This window comes from Mangifera indica, chromosome 13 (assembly GCF_011075055.1).
Source record: "Mangifera indica cultivar Alphonso chromosome 13, CATAS_Mindica_2.1, whole genome shotgun sequence".
NCBI lineage: Eukaryota > Viridiplantae > Streptophyta > Magnoliopsida > Sapindales > Anacardiaceae > Mangifera > Mangifera indica.
The window spans coordinates 12,856,347-12,871,933 of NC_058149.1; the positions used below are offsets into that span (position 1 = coordinate 12,856,347).

General features: G+C 35.5%; 1 protein-coding gene across 1 annotated transcript; it reads left to right on the forward strand.

Annotated features, from left to right (window-relative positions):
- Nucleotides 1-15,511, forward strand: LOC123194739. The gene is given in 23 exon segments (XM_044608114.1): nt 1-646; nt 649-1,162; nt 3,189-3,304; nt 3,823-4,031; nt 4,718-4,837; nt 5,504-5,632; nt 5,717-5,842; nt 6,869-6,924; nt 7,025-7,124; nt 7,220-7,337; nt 7,906-8,115; nt 8,451-8,787; nt 10,305-10,398; nt 10,638-10,746; nt 10,890-11,161; nt 11,313-11,440; nt 11,579-11,813; nt 12,507-12,695; nt 12,824-13,101; nt 13,493-13,703; nt 13,805-14,047; nt 14,842-14,933; nt 15,030-15,511. Coding segments are annotated over 23 exon segments (4,353 nt in total). The 5' UTR covers nt 1-327; the 3' UTR covers nt 15,178-15,511.
- Nucleotides 15,512-15,587: the final 76 nt, after the last annotated feature.

Here is a 15,587-nt window from a genome sequence, read left to right on the forward strand (position 1 = left end):
AACTCAAAAAGAGAAATGAGCATCCATAAATCTAACCAATAGAATTTTAAGCTCACTGAATCTTAATACCGTGGATTATTTCTTTGCCCCGCACAATTAATAAAGCCTTCCTCGAATTCGAGCCGCAGTTCTCCTCTCTTCAAACTTTTTGTTGCAGAGAGACCATTCTAGGGCTTTTATCAGAATTATACAATTTCTCAGATAATTTGTACACAAAGCAATTAATCTCTGATGGTGGTGGCAACTTTTATGTCCATATGCTTTCAATTCAATTTCACTTCAAATGAAATCCTAACCTTCAATTCTAATGACTTCAACAGCAATTGAATGGCTAGAATTCACTCTCGCCTCCACACTCTCAATTTTGCCGTATTTTGTCTCCTTCTGATCCTCGCCGTAAACCCTAACTTTGTTTTGTCGTCTAGAAATGGCGATGATTTCTCGATAATCGATTCCGATACCAGTCTCTTCCACCAAGATTATTCTCCACCAGCCCCTCCTCCGCCGCCTCCTCACGCGCCGTCGGTGTCATGTACTGAGGATCTCGGTGGCATCGGCTCGCTTGATTCCACGTGCGAGATTGTCAGCAACTTGAACCTCACTCGTGACGTGTACATTGCCGGGAGGGGCAATTTTGTAATCATACCGGTGTCAAGTTCCATTGCCCAATCGCTGGATGTTCCATAATCCTCAACATAAGCGGTAATTTCACGTTAGGCGAAGATTCTTCTATTGTGACCGGGGCTTTTCAACTCGTTGCTAAAAACGCAACGTGTTTAAACAACTCTGTTCTGAACACAACTGGTTTGGGGGGAAATCCACCACCACAGACGAGCGGGACCCCCCAGGCGATTGAGGGGGGAGGTGGGGGACATGGAGGGAGAGGCGCGTGCTGCCTGGTGGACGATACAAAGTTGCCTGAGGACGTGTGGGGCGGAGATGCCTATTCGTGGTCGTCTTTGCAGAGTCCTGAAAGTTTTGGGAGTAAAGGAGGGACTACCAGCAAGGAGGTAGACTATGGTGGTGGTGGTGGTGGCAAGATAAAGTTGGAAATTGCCGAGGTTGTGGTGGTGGACGGAAGAATTTTGGCCGATGGAGGAGATGCAGGGTACAAAGGTGGTGGTGGGTCTGGTGGCAGCATTTTTATTCAGGCTCAGAAAATGTAATTGTTCTATCTCTTACTTTCATGTCATTCGTGACTTTCTATTCATTTTCGTTTGATTATTTTTAATTAAAATTTAGGAAAACAAAACTTGAGATATGGTTTTGTTTGTAGCTTATCTATTTTTCAAAGATACGGAGAGGCTATAAAAATTTGAATCTAACCAATATGAGATAGTGGAGTATGGAAAACTATACTGTAGTAACTGAAATGACTGTTATCGTAGTTTGACTAGAACTTGAGTGTTGGGCATTTATTATCCTGATATATGCATATGTAAGCTAGTGGAGTTGACCAAGCTGGTTGGAAATGTGATCAGTAATCCTGTTTTCAATTTACTTTCTTTTGATCATATATGGAGAAACAAGATTACATCAGACTATCTAGCACATACTTGTGATCATTCAATGAGTCCAAGATCTAATTTATTGTTTATCAAAATAAGAAATTGAGGTGGAAATGCAAATTCTATAGTTTTATTTAACATTTAACTTCTGGCTTCCAACTGTTAGATTGAAGAGAGAGAATGAATTGGTTTTGTTGATAAATGCCATTTGAAGCCAGAAAGTATTCTTTGGATGCTTACTAATTGGAGTTCAAGATATGGATGAAAAACATGGAATATTTCAATTTATTAGTCAATCTTGTTTTGGTAAACACTTAAAAAGTAACAATTGATAGGTTCCCATGCTTTTTTGTTATATTTACTGTGTCTCAGAGTTTTGTTCATTTTCTTTTTATGTTGTCCATTGTCAAATCAAATACTAATCAATTCACTTCTTTTATCTCAATGCTGTTCAACTTGTTATATCAACTTTGTAAAAGATAATCATACATGTACAAGAACTTTACCAGAATATCAGTGCATCATAAATAAGTGGACGGCATTTAAATGTATCTGGTTTAGAGGCATACTGATGTTTGCTCTAAGTGGTGTTAGTAGTTCCACCGTTCAGGCCTGTATTTTGCTTGTAAAGAAGTGAGACCCCTTATGTTTTTAGTAGTTGACATCCTTGTCATTAAGGTCTGGCCTATTTAAGGAAAAGTAACAACTCTAAATTATTCCAATTATTTTGTTCCTGTTCATATTTTCCATTTAGGTTATTAATTTAAGAACGGGAGATAGAAAATGGAATTACATTTTGTGCAATTTTATTACCAGAATATCTTGACGACGATAATGAATGCAAAATTGAAGCACAGTTGTTATTGTATCTATGTGGTGGGGAAATAAAATGCAATAACGAAGTGGAGCAGGAGACAACTTTTTACTGGGGAAAAGTGAGTTTGCTTTTATGCTGTGATCTCATTGATATAATCCTATTCAATAAGTCATAGTGACTGTAGAATCTAGTAGTATTTTATAGTGATTAAGATTCAACTCTAAGACCTGCAATGACTTAAATATGTTATTTACTTTCTTATATTTTCTTGCCTTGTTAAGGATGAGATTTTAGCTTTCAAGGAAGGCTATGTTGTTTCTAATATGTAGAATGCTTAATTTGATTTTCAAAATTATATATCCTCATCTAAGTTTATAAACCTAAATGAGTCAATCCATGTGGCCTGGAACAAAACATGTATGAAATCAAAATTTAGAGTTCTATCTTGTAGAATTTGAATGTTCCTCTTTGGTGTTAATTTCCTTGCTCAACTCTATAATTTTCAGATATTATGCTATTCTTCTAAGGCAACCAAATTGTGCATGAAAGGTGAACTAAAAATTTCCTCTTCTTTCTCAATCATTATGGAATCTTGATCAAAATAAAGTGATAAGTGAAGATGTGATTATTTGTTTGAGACTGCATAATGTGGACTGAGGTTACATATTTTTGTCACCGGTAACCACATTGATAATGGTTTTTTATGTACTAGGGTGTAAGATACATCTAAAGACTATTGATTTTATGCTTAATATATAGTGAGAAGCAATTGCCTTTCTTCTTCACATCAGTCACCTTAAGCAATATTTACTTATCACAAAAAACAGGGATTGATATTCTAATTATCTTTCTTTGAAGAGCAGGACAGGAAGTGGTGTGATTAGGGCCTGTGGTGGTAATGGCTTTGCGGGTGGTGGCGGTGGAAGAGTTTCAGTCAATATTTTCAGCAGACATGATGAACCCAAAATTTTTGTTCATGGTGAGACTTGTAATTTCTATTGCTGTGGCTACTGTTGTTTTTCCTTCCTAATTAAATCGTAGTGAGAGTTTTTTGTCACCTGTAGTTTAGTTTCTGGTTATTATTGCCAATATCTCATTATCTAAGTATGATTATTATTTTTAATTAAAATTTTCAATTCTTATAAGAATTTTCTTTTTTGGTTATATCAATGTTGTTACATTAAATATATGACAATGTTAACATTATTACAAAATTTTATTTTTTCAAAAGTTATTGCTAGACTTTTGCATGTTTCCCATGAAAGTTTGTGCTTTCATCTTGTTGTCTTCTCCTTTTATTTGTATGTGGAGCACTTACATACCCTTTTATTTATTGACTACATTCTTGTTGCTTATAATTTTATATTAGGGCGCGATCACTTTTGCTAGTTATCAGATGGTTGTGCGGCATTATCAGTGTTTTGCATTTGTTCTGTTTTAGTTGCCAGTTGCATAAATTTTGAGGTATACAAGCCTCTTACACTATCATTGTTGCAGGTGGAAGCAGTTTTGGCTGTCCAGAAAATGCAGGTGCTGCTGGGACTTTGTATGATGCTGTTCCTCGGACCCTTACTGTTAGCAATCACAATATGACAACAAATACAGAGACAATTCTTTTAGAGTTTCCTAACCAGCCTATGTGGACAAATGTTCATGTTCGAAATCATGCCAGGGCTACTGTACCCTTGCTCTGGAGTCGTGTCCAGGTTTGTGAGATTTAATTCTTAATGTATGCTGACTACAACTTTTGCCATTGTTTGACTTGGCTTTTTTCTAGGTTTTGTTCCTCTCTTTCCATTTCCCTCTTTATAGGTTCTCTCTCTCTCTCTCTTTTTTGCTTTTTTTTTTGGGGGGGGTGGGTCTGTTTGCCTTCAGCATCTGGGCCCACTCCCTCTACCCTTTTTGCTATTATAATTGATGTGATTTTGTGTGAGAAGTGTCTCATGAAGGAAATGAAGGGAGTATGAACCATCTGGCAGTTTCCTTTGGGTTGTTTAAATTTTCGGCATGTTGCACCAGATGAGGATCAATGATGCTCCTTTTCAAGTGTGATAATATGCTAATTTTTTACATAAATTTTTGGGGTATTCATTTGAATTTCTTTTCATTTTGTTACATTATCATATTATGTACCTTATCTGCTCTTTGACCAGTTTTTATTATGAACTTTTATTGTATAAGACTCAATATTTGCTACACCATCATGTTCTGTTGCTTCTATTTCTTGGTATTTTCAGTTGTCATATTTGTAGAGTTTTGGAGACAATGTATTAAATACATTATTACCTTAATGAATCAGATTCCTCTGAATAATTTTTATATATCCTTTTCTACAGTTATATGTTTTGCATGAGGAATCTAATCTGGTCATCCATTTTGATGCTGTCTGTAGGTCCAAGGTCAGATAAGCCTTTTGTGTGGTGGAGTGTTAAGCTTTGGGCTATCTCATTATGCTTCGTCAGAGTTTGAAGTACTGGCTGAAGAGTTGTTAATGAGTGACTCTATAATCAAGGTGAGTGGCAACCGTGCATCTCATGGTGCTCTCCTGGTTTCATAATGTGAAAGATACTCCCAATATCTTAGATATTGATCATTTGTTGCCAGATATTATTATGAAATGCCTGAACATCTAGATGCACTCATTTGGTTAGAACATTCTCTTCCCTCTTCAATGCCTGTGCATCTCCATGCTTGTTCTTAACTTGACTTCTTATATCTCTTCCTCTACATGTGTGTGTTTAGGATTGCATATGTGTATCTTTTGTCTATATTTTGAGAGCTTCTAATTTAATTTTGAATTTATTTCAATTTTCTTTTCTTTTTTGAATTTATATTGGCATTTCTTCGATCCCTAAACATTCTTGGTTGTTTATATTGACAATTCTTAGTGGCATTTTCCCTATATTCTGTAAACCATTCTTGAATCATATTTTTCTATTTTCACAAGCATGGCTTCTTCTATGAATGCTGTTTTACCCTTTGGACTCAGCTGAAACAATCCAAACCAAATTCGTTGTTTCTGCATGCTTTTTATTTTTTTTGTTTGTGCTGCATTCAGAGTTTGCAAACTAGTTCTGCCTTGTGAGATGCTACTTTATGCACACACACACATACATGCACATGTAGTTCTTACTATGTTTTGGTTTACTGTATGACTATTGGGCTTGCTATACTTCAGGTTTATGGAGCTTTACGCATGTCAGTAAAAATATTCCTAATGTGGAATTCTACAATGCTTATAGATGGTGGTGGAGATGCAATGGTTGCAACTTCCTTGCTTGAGGCTAGTAACTTAATTGTTTTAAAGGTATATTATCTATCATGTAACCTTGTGCAACATTGGAAGCACTCACGTGTGACATGATATATATATTTTATTTTTCCAAAACAGGAATCTTCTGTCATACATTCGAATGCTAATTTGGGAGTTCATGGACAAGGTTTATTAAATTTATCAGGACCAGGGGATTGTATTGAAGCACAGCGTCTGGTTCTATCATTATTCTATGGTATTCATGTAAGGAACTGTTCTTTAATTTATTCTAATTGACCAATTGTCCAAGGAACTTGGTGTGGTGGCTTGTAAACCTTTTTCGTTTTGTTGGCTGGATGAATATGAATATTTGATAGTATTGTTTTCCTGTGTTAGGTTCATGGATGGTTGGATGCATAATATTTCTAATATGCTTCTTTTTCGTTTGCTATTAATTAGCCTAATGTATGAGATATTAACTATACATTATGGTTATTCCTTAAATTTCAACCTTGCCTACTTTACTATTCTCAACTGCCTTTTGGCTTTGTATAGTGATTTCTTATAGACCAATCTACATCGTGACCCAAGGCATTAGGTTTATTTATTTTATTTAAATTGTGTGTAGCATTGGGAACTGTTTATAACATTTTGTAATGCAATATATTTAGAATGGGAACAGTTCTTGCTGTGATATTTTATATTGTGGGAAATTAGCAGCAATGTATTAAGTATTGCTGAGTTATCTGGTCTTGGGATGATATTTCTTTGTCCATTTTATATTTTTGGAGCTTTTTCTTAAAGCTTCCTTACCAATTCTGAGTTTTTGGAATCCCTTTTTAGGTTGATTTACTCCATAAAATTTGGCCATCTTTTGGTTAAATATGTGCCCTTGTACATGCTACAAAATGTGACTTTTGATTTGTTTGACTTGTTGCGCAGGTGCTATTGAAATGTTTGCCCTTTTAATTTTACTTTTTCTCTTCCCCTTAAGCATAACTTGTGCTTAGGTTGGGTGAAACAGAAGGTTTTGGAGCACCCTTTTTCTGTTTGGTTTATAAGTTGAAACTTTTTTACTCTCCCGTTGATCTACAATTATGTGGCTACAAAATAAACACATAATGAATTATGTGATTCTATATTAGAGCGATGGAAACAAAAGAAACAAAGAATATATTTTCCCCTGACTTCCACAAGTAATTATAACAGAATGTTTATTCATTGTATTTAGAAAGTTTATATTTCTTTCCATATATGGTCTTTTGTGAATTAATCATGTTTTGTGTGCAGGTTGGACCTGGATCTATTTTGCGGGGTCCCTTGCAGAATGCAACAACTGATGCTGTGTAAGCTTGGTGGTCGTTGATTTATTTATTTATTTTTGGTTTCAATTTCTTATTTGCATTCTGTTTATATTGAACCAGTTTTTTCTTTTGTTATCTGTAGCATGCCAAGGCTGTATTGTGAACTCCAAGATTGCCCTATTGAACTAATTCATCCACCTGAAGACTGCAATGTGAACTCATCTCTGTCTTTTACTCTTCAGGTGTTCTTTAAATATATTTTGTGCAATTTAAAAAATATTGGAGATTTTTATTTTTTTTGCCATTTTATATGACAGTTGTGTCAGTTTGCTTTCAGATCTGTCGAGTTGAGGATATTAGTGTTGAAGGCCTTGTAGAAGGATCGGTTGTTCATTTCCACAGGACAAGAACAATATCTGTCCAGTCTTTAGGAAGTATAAGTGCATCTGGGATGGGTATGCTTTCTTTTTCTGACTCTTCTGTATATTTTTGTCGAGCCTTCTTGATGCTTTTATTTATTTATATAAAGTCCACAAATGGACTATTTACTGTTTTTTATTTTTGAAATATTGCATTTTAGTATAGAAACTAAGATGCAACCATTCCATATTCTTGTGATATTGTTGCCTTACAGAGAGGGAAAGAGGCTGAAATTCTTCAGGGATGTATTGTTTTAGCTAATTTTTAAGTGGTTTTACTTGAAAGAATAATCAGTTTTCTATTGAGAAAAATGAAGAAAACAGTAGCAAGTTGTGGGGGCAGAGTTCAGCTTTTTCTTCCTTTTAGCTTCAGTTGTTGAATTAGAAGATTCATCTTTTCTTTTTATTTAATTGGGAAGGGTTCTGTGTTCACTTTGTATAGTTTTTGTGCCTTTTTTTGTTGGGAGGAATGATAACTATCGCCAATTTTATAGAAAATGGTTCCCCTTGGTTTTTTGAACTCGTTGTGGAGTAGTCCACTAATGTTCTTTCTATGATTACATTTAATGAAGTTTGTATTTTCTTATATTTTTTGGTTGTGCAGGCTGCACAGGTGGTGTGGGTAGAGGTAATGTTCTGAGCAATGGTATTGGCAGTGGTGGTGGGCATGGTGGTAAAGGTGGCCCTGGATGCTTCAATGGTAGCTGCGTTGAAGGAGGTATTTCTTATGGAAATGTTGATTTACCCTGTGAACTTGGAAGTGGAAGTGGGAATGACAGCTCAGATGATTCTACTGCTGGTGGTGGTATCATAGGTATGTTTGTTGTTAATTCACTGAACAAATGTGCTTGGAATTCTCGTGAATATAAAGTTTAAGTCTCATTACCCTGTTGTGTTTTTAACTGCTGAAAGAATTTTGCTGCCTATGCTGCTAGTGATTTGGCACTCTTAGATTGGCCCATGCTTTGCTCTATGTCTTTTCTTTTGCCTGGGGCTGGGATAAAATGTTGATGTTCACATTGTGGTAAATTAACTTTTTATGTGGAGAATACTGGTTTGTTTGACTTGTTATACAGAATCTGAGCTGTTTGTTATAGTTTTCACCTCTATTTCTTTTCGCTTATTCTCAAATATTCTGTGTCTGAGCAGTAATGGGTTCGTCTGAGCATCCTTTGTCTAGTTTGTCCATAGAAGGCTCAGTTACAGCAGATGGAGAAACGTTTGGAGGATCTTTTTTTAAGCAAAATTATGCTGATAGAGCAAGTTCAAGCAGAGGTCCTGGTGGTGGTTCTGGTGGAACTGTACTTCTCTTTTTGCATACATTGAGCATTGGTGAGTCTGCTCTTCTTTCAAGTGTTGGTGGGTATGGCAGTTCCAAGTTTAGCGGAGGAGGAGGTGGCGGGAGGATTCACTTTCATTGGTCACACATACCAACAGGAGATGTTTACCAGCCCATAGCAAGTGTGAGAGGAAGCATCGACACTGGGTTTGTATTTAGCTAATTTAGTCAAGTTATATATATTTCTGAAGATACTGGTTATACATTTTACGGCTTTAGTGAAAATTTTGAAACTTGATCATTCAATTATTTGGAGTTTCTTAAATCTTTAGTTGGTCATTTTTCCCCAATTCTTCTATTAGCATTTGCCTAAGGCTGTAGCTATACTTTCTACCGACATGACATTTTTTATTCCTCATTTACCCTTTTGGAACTTTGCGAGAGGTGTCATAATGTAACTTAGGAGATCTATGTTCATGCATCAACTTTACTTTTCTTCCATCTAGTCACTGTGATAGAGGGGATAAAGAATAACAGATAACAGAGAAATAAGTCCAGATAGGGAGATTGAAAGAAATTAGATAGATAGAGAAGAATTAAGATAAGAATATTGAGAAACAATGGATAGAGAATAGATGGATTAAGATAGATTTGGGAAACAGTAAGAAGGATAAAGAAACTAGAAGAATTAAAGGAGGAAGGAAGATAACTACCAAGCCTAAAAAAAAAAATGAAAAAGGAATTCCTAATCGAATTTGAACAATAAAACAATTAAATAAAAGATTAAACAAGCTATAACACTCAATTGTAATAGATAGACCGATAAGGACTAAATAATCTTAAATTAATCCTATTCTTCCAACAATATGTATTATCCTTGAGAGTTCTTTTGCAACTGGACAAACATTGTGTTCTTCTATTCATAACAGCAGAACCAAGAACTTATACACACAGAGACACACACAGAAATATGCATCCATACACACTAGTATAAAAAAAGAGTGTGTGGTGCAATGCAATATGTAAGCTGTCAACTCAGGTGGTTTGTTAATCAAGGAATAATTGAAGGGGATACCAAGTTTTACTGATTTTTGTTGCTCATTTTCTTTGTCACTGATCAAGTGGACACCAGACCCACATATTAATGTAATTTTCATAGCTTCTTTCTTTCAAAATTTTTTTACAAGTTGTGAATAGTTAAAGAGGGAGATACTTGAAATAGTAAAACTATGTGCACTAACAATGAGTACTAGTTTGTATACTAACGATGATGTATCACCATGTGATTGAGTGATTTTGAATTAGAGATAAAAAAACGCCCATTCATATGGTGATACCTCATTGTTAGTAAACAAATTAGTATTTATTACTAGTGCACATAATCTTACTCTATTGGAGGCTTTTTCTTAGTGCAGATCTCTGAATTATCACCACTTTCAGTTATTTGAAGTTATTGAGATTGGAGATTGTTCTATCTCATATCAGATGTAACAAGTTTTAGATGACAATTGTGTATTGGTGCTTGTCGAAGGGATTCTCAATGGTTTCTTGGTTATCTTTTTCCCAGATGAGAAGTCCTTATTTCTTTCTTTTGACATGTTATATTTAGAAATAAAAAACATTAAAAATTCTCAGTCATGGTTGCAATATAATGTTTCCCAGTGATGTACATACGAAAAGTCTCTGTTTTCCAATCATGCTGATGGTGTCTATCATTATTATAGGGGTGGTTTGGGTGGACATGATGGTGGTGATGGAGAAAATGGAACTACCAGTGGGAAAGCTTGCCCAAAAGGGCTTTATGGGATATTTTGTGAGGTGATGTTGCAATTTATGACATTTTGGTTTTGCATTCTAAATATGCAATATTCTTTGATGCTTATGTTTTATTATTATTTTTTAATTCAAGACATTTGTTTAAGAGATTTTTTTTTTCTAATTTTCTTGCAGAAAATCAATAAATTTTCTATTTATGATGTTTCCATTCTTCAATATTGTCTAAGTGGTACTTGAAAGAAAATTTTTGAGTTTCTAAACTGTATTGTTGGAATTTTCAGGAATGTCCTGTTGGCACTTATAAGAACGTTACTGGATCTGATAAATCACTTTGTCGTCACTGTCCTGTTCATGAGCTTCCTCATCGTGCGGTTTATATTGCAGTGCGAGGTAGTTTTCAATTATCAGTGCTTCATTGTGTTACATGTTAATAAAATCAGTATGGTAAACTTGTGCTGTTAATTCTTTAATTCTACTGTTTTTGTTGAATATGGCAGTAATCTTCAGAACGTTTTGTTTTTCCATGCTAACAGGTGGTATTGCTGAAACACCTTGTCCTTACGAATGCATTTCAGACAGATATCACATGCCGCACTGTTATACGGCCCTTGAGGAGTTGATTTACACCTTTGGAGGGCCTTGGCTATTTTGTCTTCTTCTCATAGGTCTCCTTATCCTCTTGGCACTGGTGCTAAGTGTTGCCCGAATGAAATTTGTTGGGGTTGATGAGTTACCAGGCCCAGGTCCCACTCAACACGGCTCTCAGATAGATCGCTCCTTTCCTTTCCTGGAGTCACTGAATGAGGTTTCTTCAATTCTGTTTTCGGTTTATGGATGATTTTGTCTGGCTAGAATCTAGCTTTTAGTCCTGTATCTATGGACAGTGACTGCCCTCTATTTTTTTTTTTTGGTTTTTGGTTTCATTGGAGATTAAGAATGTGCTGTTGCCTTTACAGGTTTTGGAGACAAATAGAGCTGAGGAGTCCCAGAGTCACGTGCATAGAATGTACTTTATGGGTCCTAATACTTTCAGTGAACCTTGGCATCTACCTCATACTCCCCCAGAGCAGATAAAGGAGATGGTGTAAGGAACATTGTTACTCTTTGGTTTGTCACTTTATGATGGTGTTCTTCAATTCCATAGCGCAATGAGTTATATATTTTTTCCTAGGAAATTTGTTCACAAGATTTGTCTTTTTCCAATGTTTATATGACTTGGCAGATATGAGAGTGCATTCAACACATTTGTGGATGAGATAAATGCTATTGCTGCTTATCATTGGTGGGAGGGTGCAATGTACAGCATTCTTGCTATTCTTGCATATCCCCTTGCACAGTCCTGGCAACAATGGTGCAGGGGGATGAAACTGCAACGATTGCGTGAATTTGTTCGATCAGAATATGACCATGCTTGCTTACGTTCATGCCGTTCACGTGCTCTCTATGAAGGGCTTAAGGTTTGTTTCTACCGAATATTGTTCTGATTGGTTTTATATTTTTTACTTAAATTGACCTATAAATTTGTGGGATTGTTGTACCATGTCCAATTCTTCTTTGCACATGCTGTATGTTAGTGGTCCTCTTTATAAAATATATTTCAGCTAATTGGTTGTTTGAGATTGTTTAGGCTTATTCTTTCATTCATTTTCTTTTGGTACATACCTGGTCCTGAACTGTATGTATGCATTCTCCTGCAAAAGGATTTTTTTTTTTTTCATTCTGCTTGATAATTAAATGGTGTTATGCTGCTGTGAATGTGTGTATTGGTTATGTAAACTGAATTATTGGTCTAACTGTACATTTACAGGTTTGCAGTAAATGAAATATTTGTTTATTCACATTGGATTTCATCAAACTTGGTCTGGGGACTAATACTAGCTTTTGATGTCCTTAGTCTGCTAAACTGCTTGTATTTTTGGATTTGCTATTATCTCTATGTTTCAAATTAGTTGTTGGTGCTGCCCACTGCAGAAAGGGTAGTTATGGTTGTTCATGGAATGTTGTAGTCTTTTTCTATATAAATGTTGTACTTAAATCCTGCATTATTTTTTAAGTATAATTTACAGTCTTGATAAATTGCACATGGTTATTCTTTTTTATTTTATTTTTTTAATTTTTGGTCTTTTTACCTTTTTTCCCTTTATCTGTAGGTAGCTGCAACTTCTGATTTAATGCTAGCATATTTGGACTTTTTCCTTGGTGGCGATGAAAAGAGATCCGATCTTCCTCCTCGCTTCCATCAAAGATGTCCAATTTCAGTGATATTTGGTGGCAATGGAAGTTACATGGCCCCCTTCTCACTTCAAAGTGATAATATTCTTACCAGCCTGATGAGCCAGGTTTGTTAGCCGAGTATCCTTGGTCAATGATTTGTTCATGAACTCTTGGAAAAGATATTCATCTTCAACAAACATCTTTTCCTTTTGTAAGTCCTTTTTTAATTTGTTTTTGTTTATTTCAATTTCAGGCTGTCCCACCAACCACTTGGTATAGACTGGTGGCTGGTTTAAATGCACAATTGCGCTTAGTTCGTCGTGGAAGGCTAAGAGTAACATTTCAACCTGTCCTAAGGTGGCTTGAAACTCATGCCAATCCTACTTTGAGAGTCCATGGTGTACGTGTTGATCTTGCCTGGTTTCAGGCTACAACTAGTGGTTATTGCCAGTATGGACTTTTAGTGTATGTTTTGGAAGACACTGAATCTGCTCCCATTGAAAGTGCTCAAGTAGGAGGAACTGAGCAACAGTTACGTAATGGTTTCATCTGTTTCTTGTACTGTCATTTTATAGTAGAAGCTACTAAGGTTTAATTCTAGGTGTTATGTTGGTGGATTTGTAACATTTAGGCACTTGGTATGATTAGTTATATGTATCTAGAAGAGCTCATTAACTTGTTTACTTTTTGGGGTGTAATAAATGCGTACACAGGAAAGACATTGGCATATTACTAGTTAAATAAATTCAGAGACCATCATCATGATAACTGGCTGGATTTAGGAAGATTAACAAGCTTGCCATGCAAAAATTTTCACTTCCTTATATATGAATGCTTGCACCTATACATGAAAGCATATATCCATTGCTAGTTGATATGAGTTTTGACTTGTTTCTTTTTGCATTTGGTTTACACTTAACAGTGGAAAGAGCATACGAGGGGAAAATCCATCTGGTGTTTTGAGAGATGCACTTATTAGTCAAGCCCAAAGAAGCTGTGAAAGTTATATCAATCGTAGGGGGAGTTATGGAGGGATTATAGATACTAACAGCTTACAAATGCTTGAAGAAAAGCGAGACATATTTTACTTACTCTCTTTTATTGTTCATAATACTAAACCAGTTGGCCACCAGGTCTCCTCGCATGCTTTTGATACTAGTTGATTGTTTCAACTTTACTATAAATATTAGTCTCTCTCTTGCACACACTAATATTTTTTTAATCTTATTTGCAGGACCTTGTTGGTTTAGTGATCTCAATGCTACTTCTAGGAGATTTTAGCTTAGTGTTGCTTACGTTGCTTCAGTTGTATTCAATTTCTTTGGTGGATGATTTTCTTGTTTTGTTTATCTTACCTTTTGCTATACTTCTTCCTTTTCCTTCTGGAATCAATGCTTTGTTCAGTCATGGACCAAGGCGTTCTGTAGGTCTAGCACGTGGTTATGCTTTGTGGAATGTTACATCCTTGATTAATGTGGTAAGTCTCCTTGTCTTTGCGTAGGAACTTATATTCTTGTACAAGTGAGATCTTTAATTCTTCTCTGGAGTTTCTTATCAAGATGAATGGTTTGGGTGCAAGAACAGTGGTATATGCTCCCTTTTGGTTGCTGAGAACACAGTTAAAAATCACTGAAATTTAGGTGTTGCTTGGTATTATTTCCGTTTACTCTTCTAGTTTTGATTGTGGACTGCAATATTTTATGATGCAGTTTTATATAAGTTGTTGGAGAAAAAGATTAAACACCGTTTATGTTTTCAAAATTTTGAAAAGAGAAGATATACGAGGTTATGAAGCCATACTACCCCCTCACCCTGTGATTGTTGATTGCTTACTGCCACTAATGTTACAATACCGATGACCACACATCTACCACTAATATCCAGCCTGAAGTTTCCATCTTTCCATGTTCCTAGTACCATCTTTGATTTTATGCTGCTGCCATTTGCCATGTCACTAGTTTTACCATCAGCTAACCAAACATATTTTCTTTCTTTCTTCAATCTGAACAGTGTAACTTCTTTCACTGTGATTAAAAATGAGAGTTTTATAAGACAACACATTTGTGTTCCTCGTCTCCAAAATGACAAGAAACTTGTATATTCCTGAGTGGATTGTGTAACATCTCTAGTGGGGTTCAAATATATTATTTAGGTTTACAATTTTCTTTTTTAGTTTTTTCCTTTCTCTCAGGCAATGTTATATATGTTTTTCTTTTTATTTATTTATTTATTTATAAATGGTTGTTCAATTGACCTGTACTCCATTTTCAGGGCGTTGCTTTCCTTTGTGGATATGTTCACTATAACAGTCAATCATCACCTAATAAAAGGCATCCGAACTTTCAGCCGTGGAATATTAACATGTGAGATGATTCTGTGCTTTTAAATCTTTTTATATTGATTCAATCTGTCATACTGCCTAATGTTGTTGTCTATTCATTTCTCCTTGGTTGGTGCAGGGATGAAAATGAATGGTGGCTTTTTCCAGCTGGACTGGTTTTATGTAAAATTCTACAGTCACAGCTTATCAATTGGCATATTGCCAATTTGGAGATTCAGGATCGATCATTGTACAGTAAGGATTTCGACCTCTTCTGGCAGCCATGATGATATACTTTTACAAGATAGATTCCGCTTTTAACAGCCTTTTTTGTTTGGTTTCAATTGGTCTCTTCTTGTATGTTCTTTTAGAGTACTAGGTGAGTGGCTGACACAGTGAAGTAGAAATAGGAAAAAGGAAAAAGAGCAAAAACAAGAACCTATAAAAAAGAAAAGGAAAAAAAGGAATCAAGAAACTAAAAGAAGATATAGATAGAGACAGACATCCATTCATGTAATACCTTAGGGATGCTCAAAGTTATTTTTTCTTTTACCAGTCTGTTAAAAATTCAATGTGAATATCAAATAGGGGCATACCATTACCCATGCTTCAGGGAGTTCATTTTGTTTGCATGCCAATACTATATGCTTTTTAAACATTGATTCTTCACTCTGCTTTGGTCTCTGTATTTTTTTTC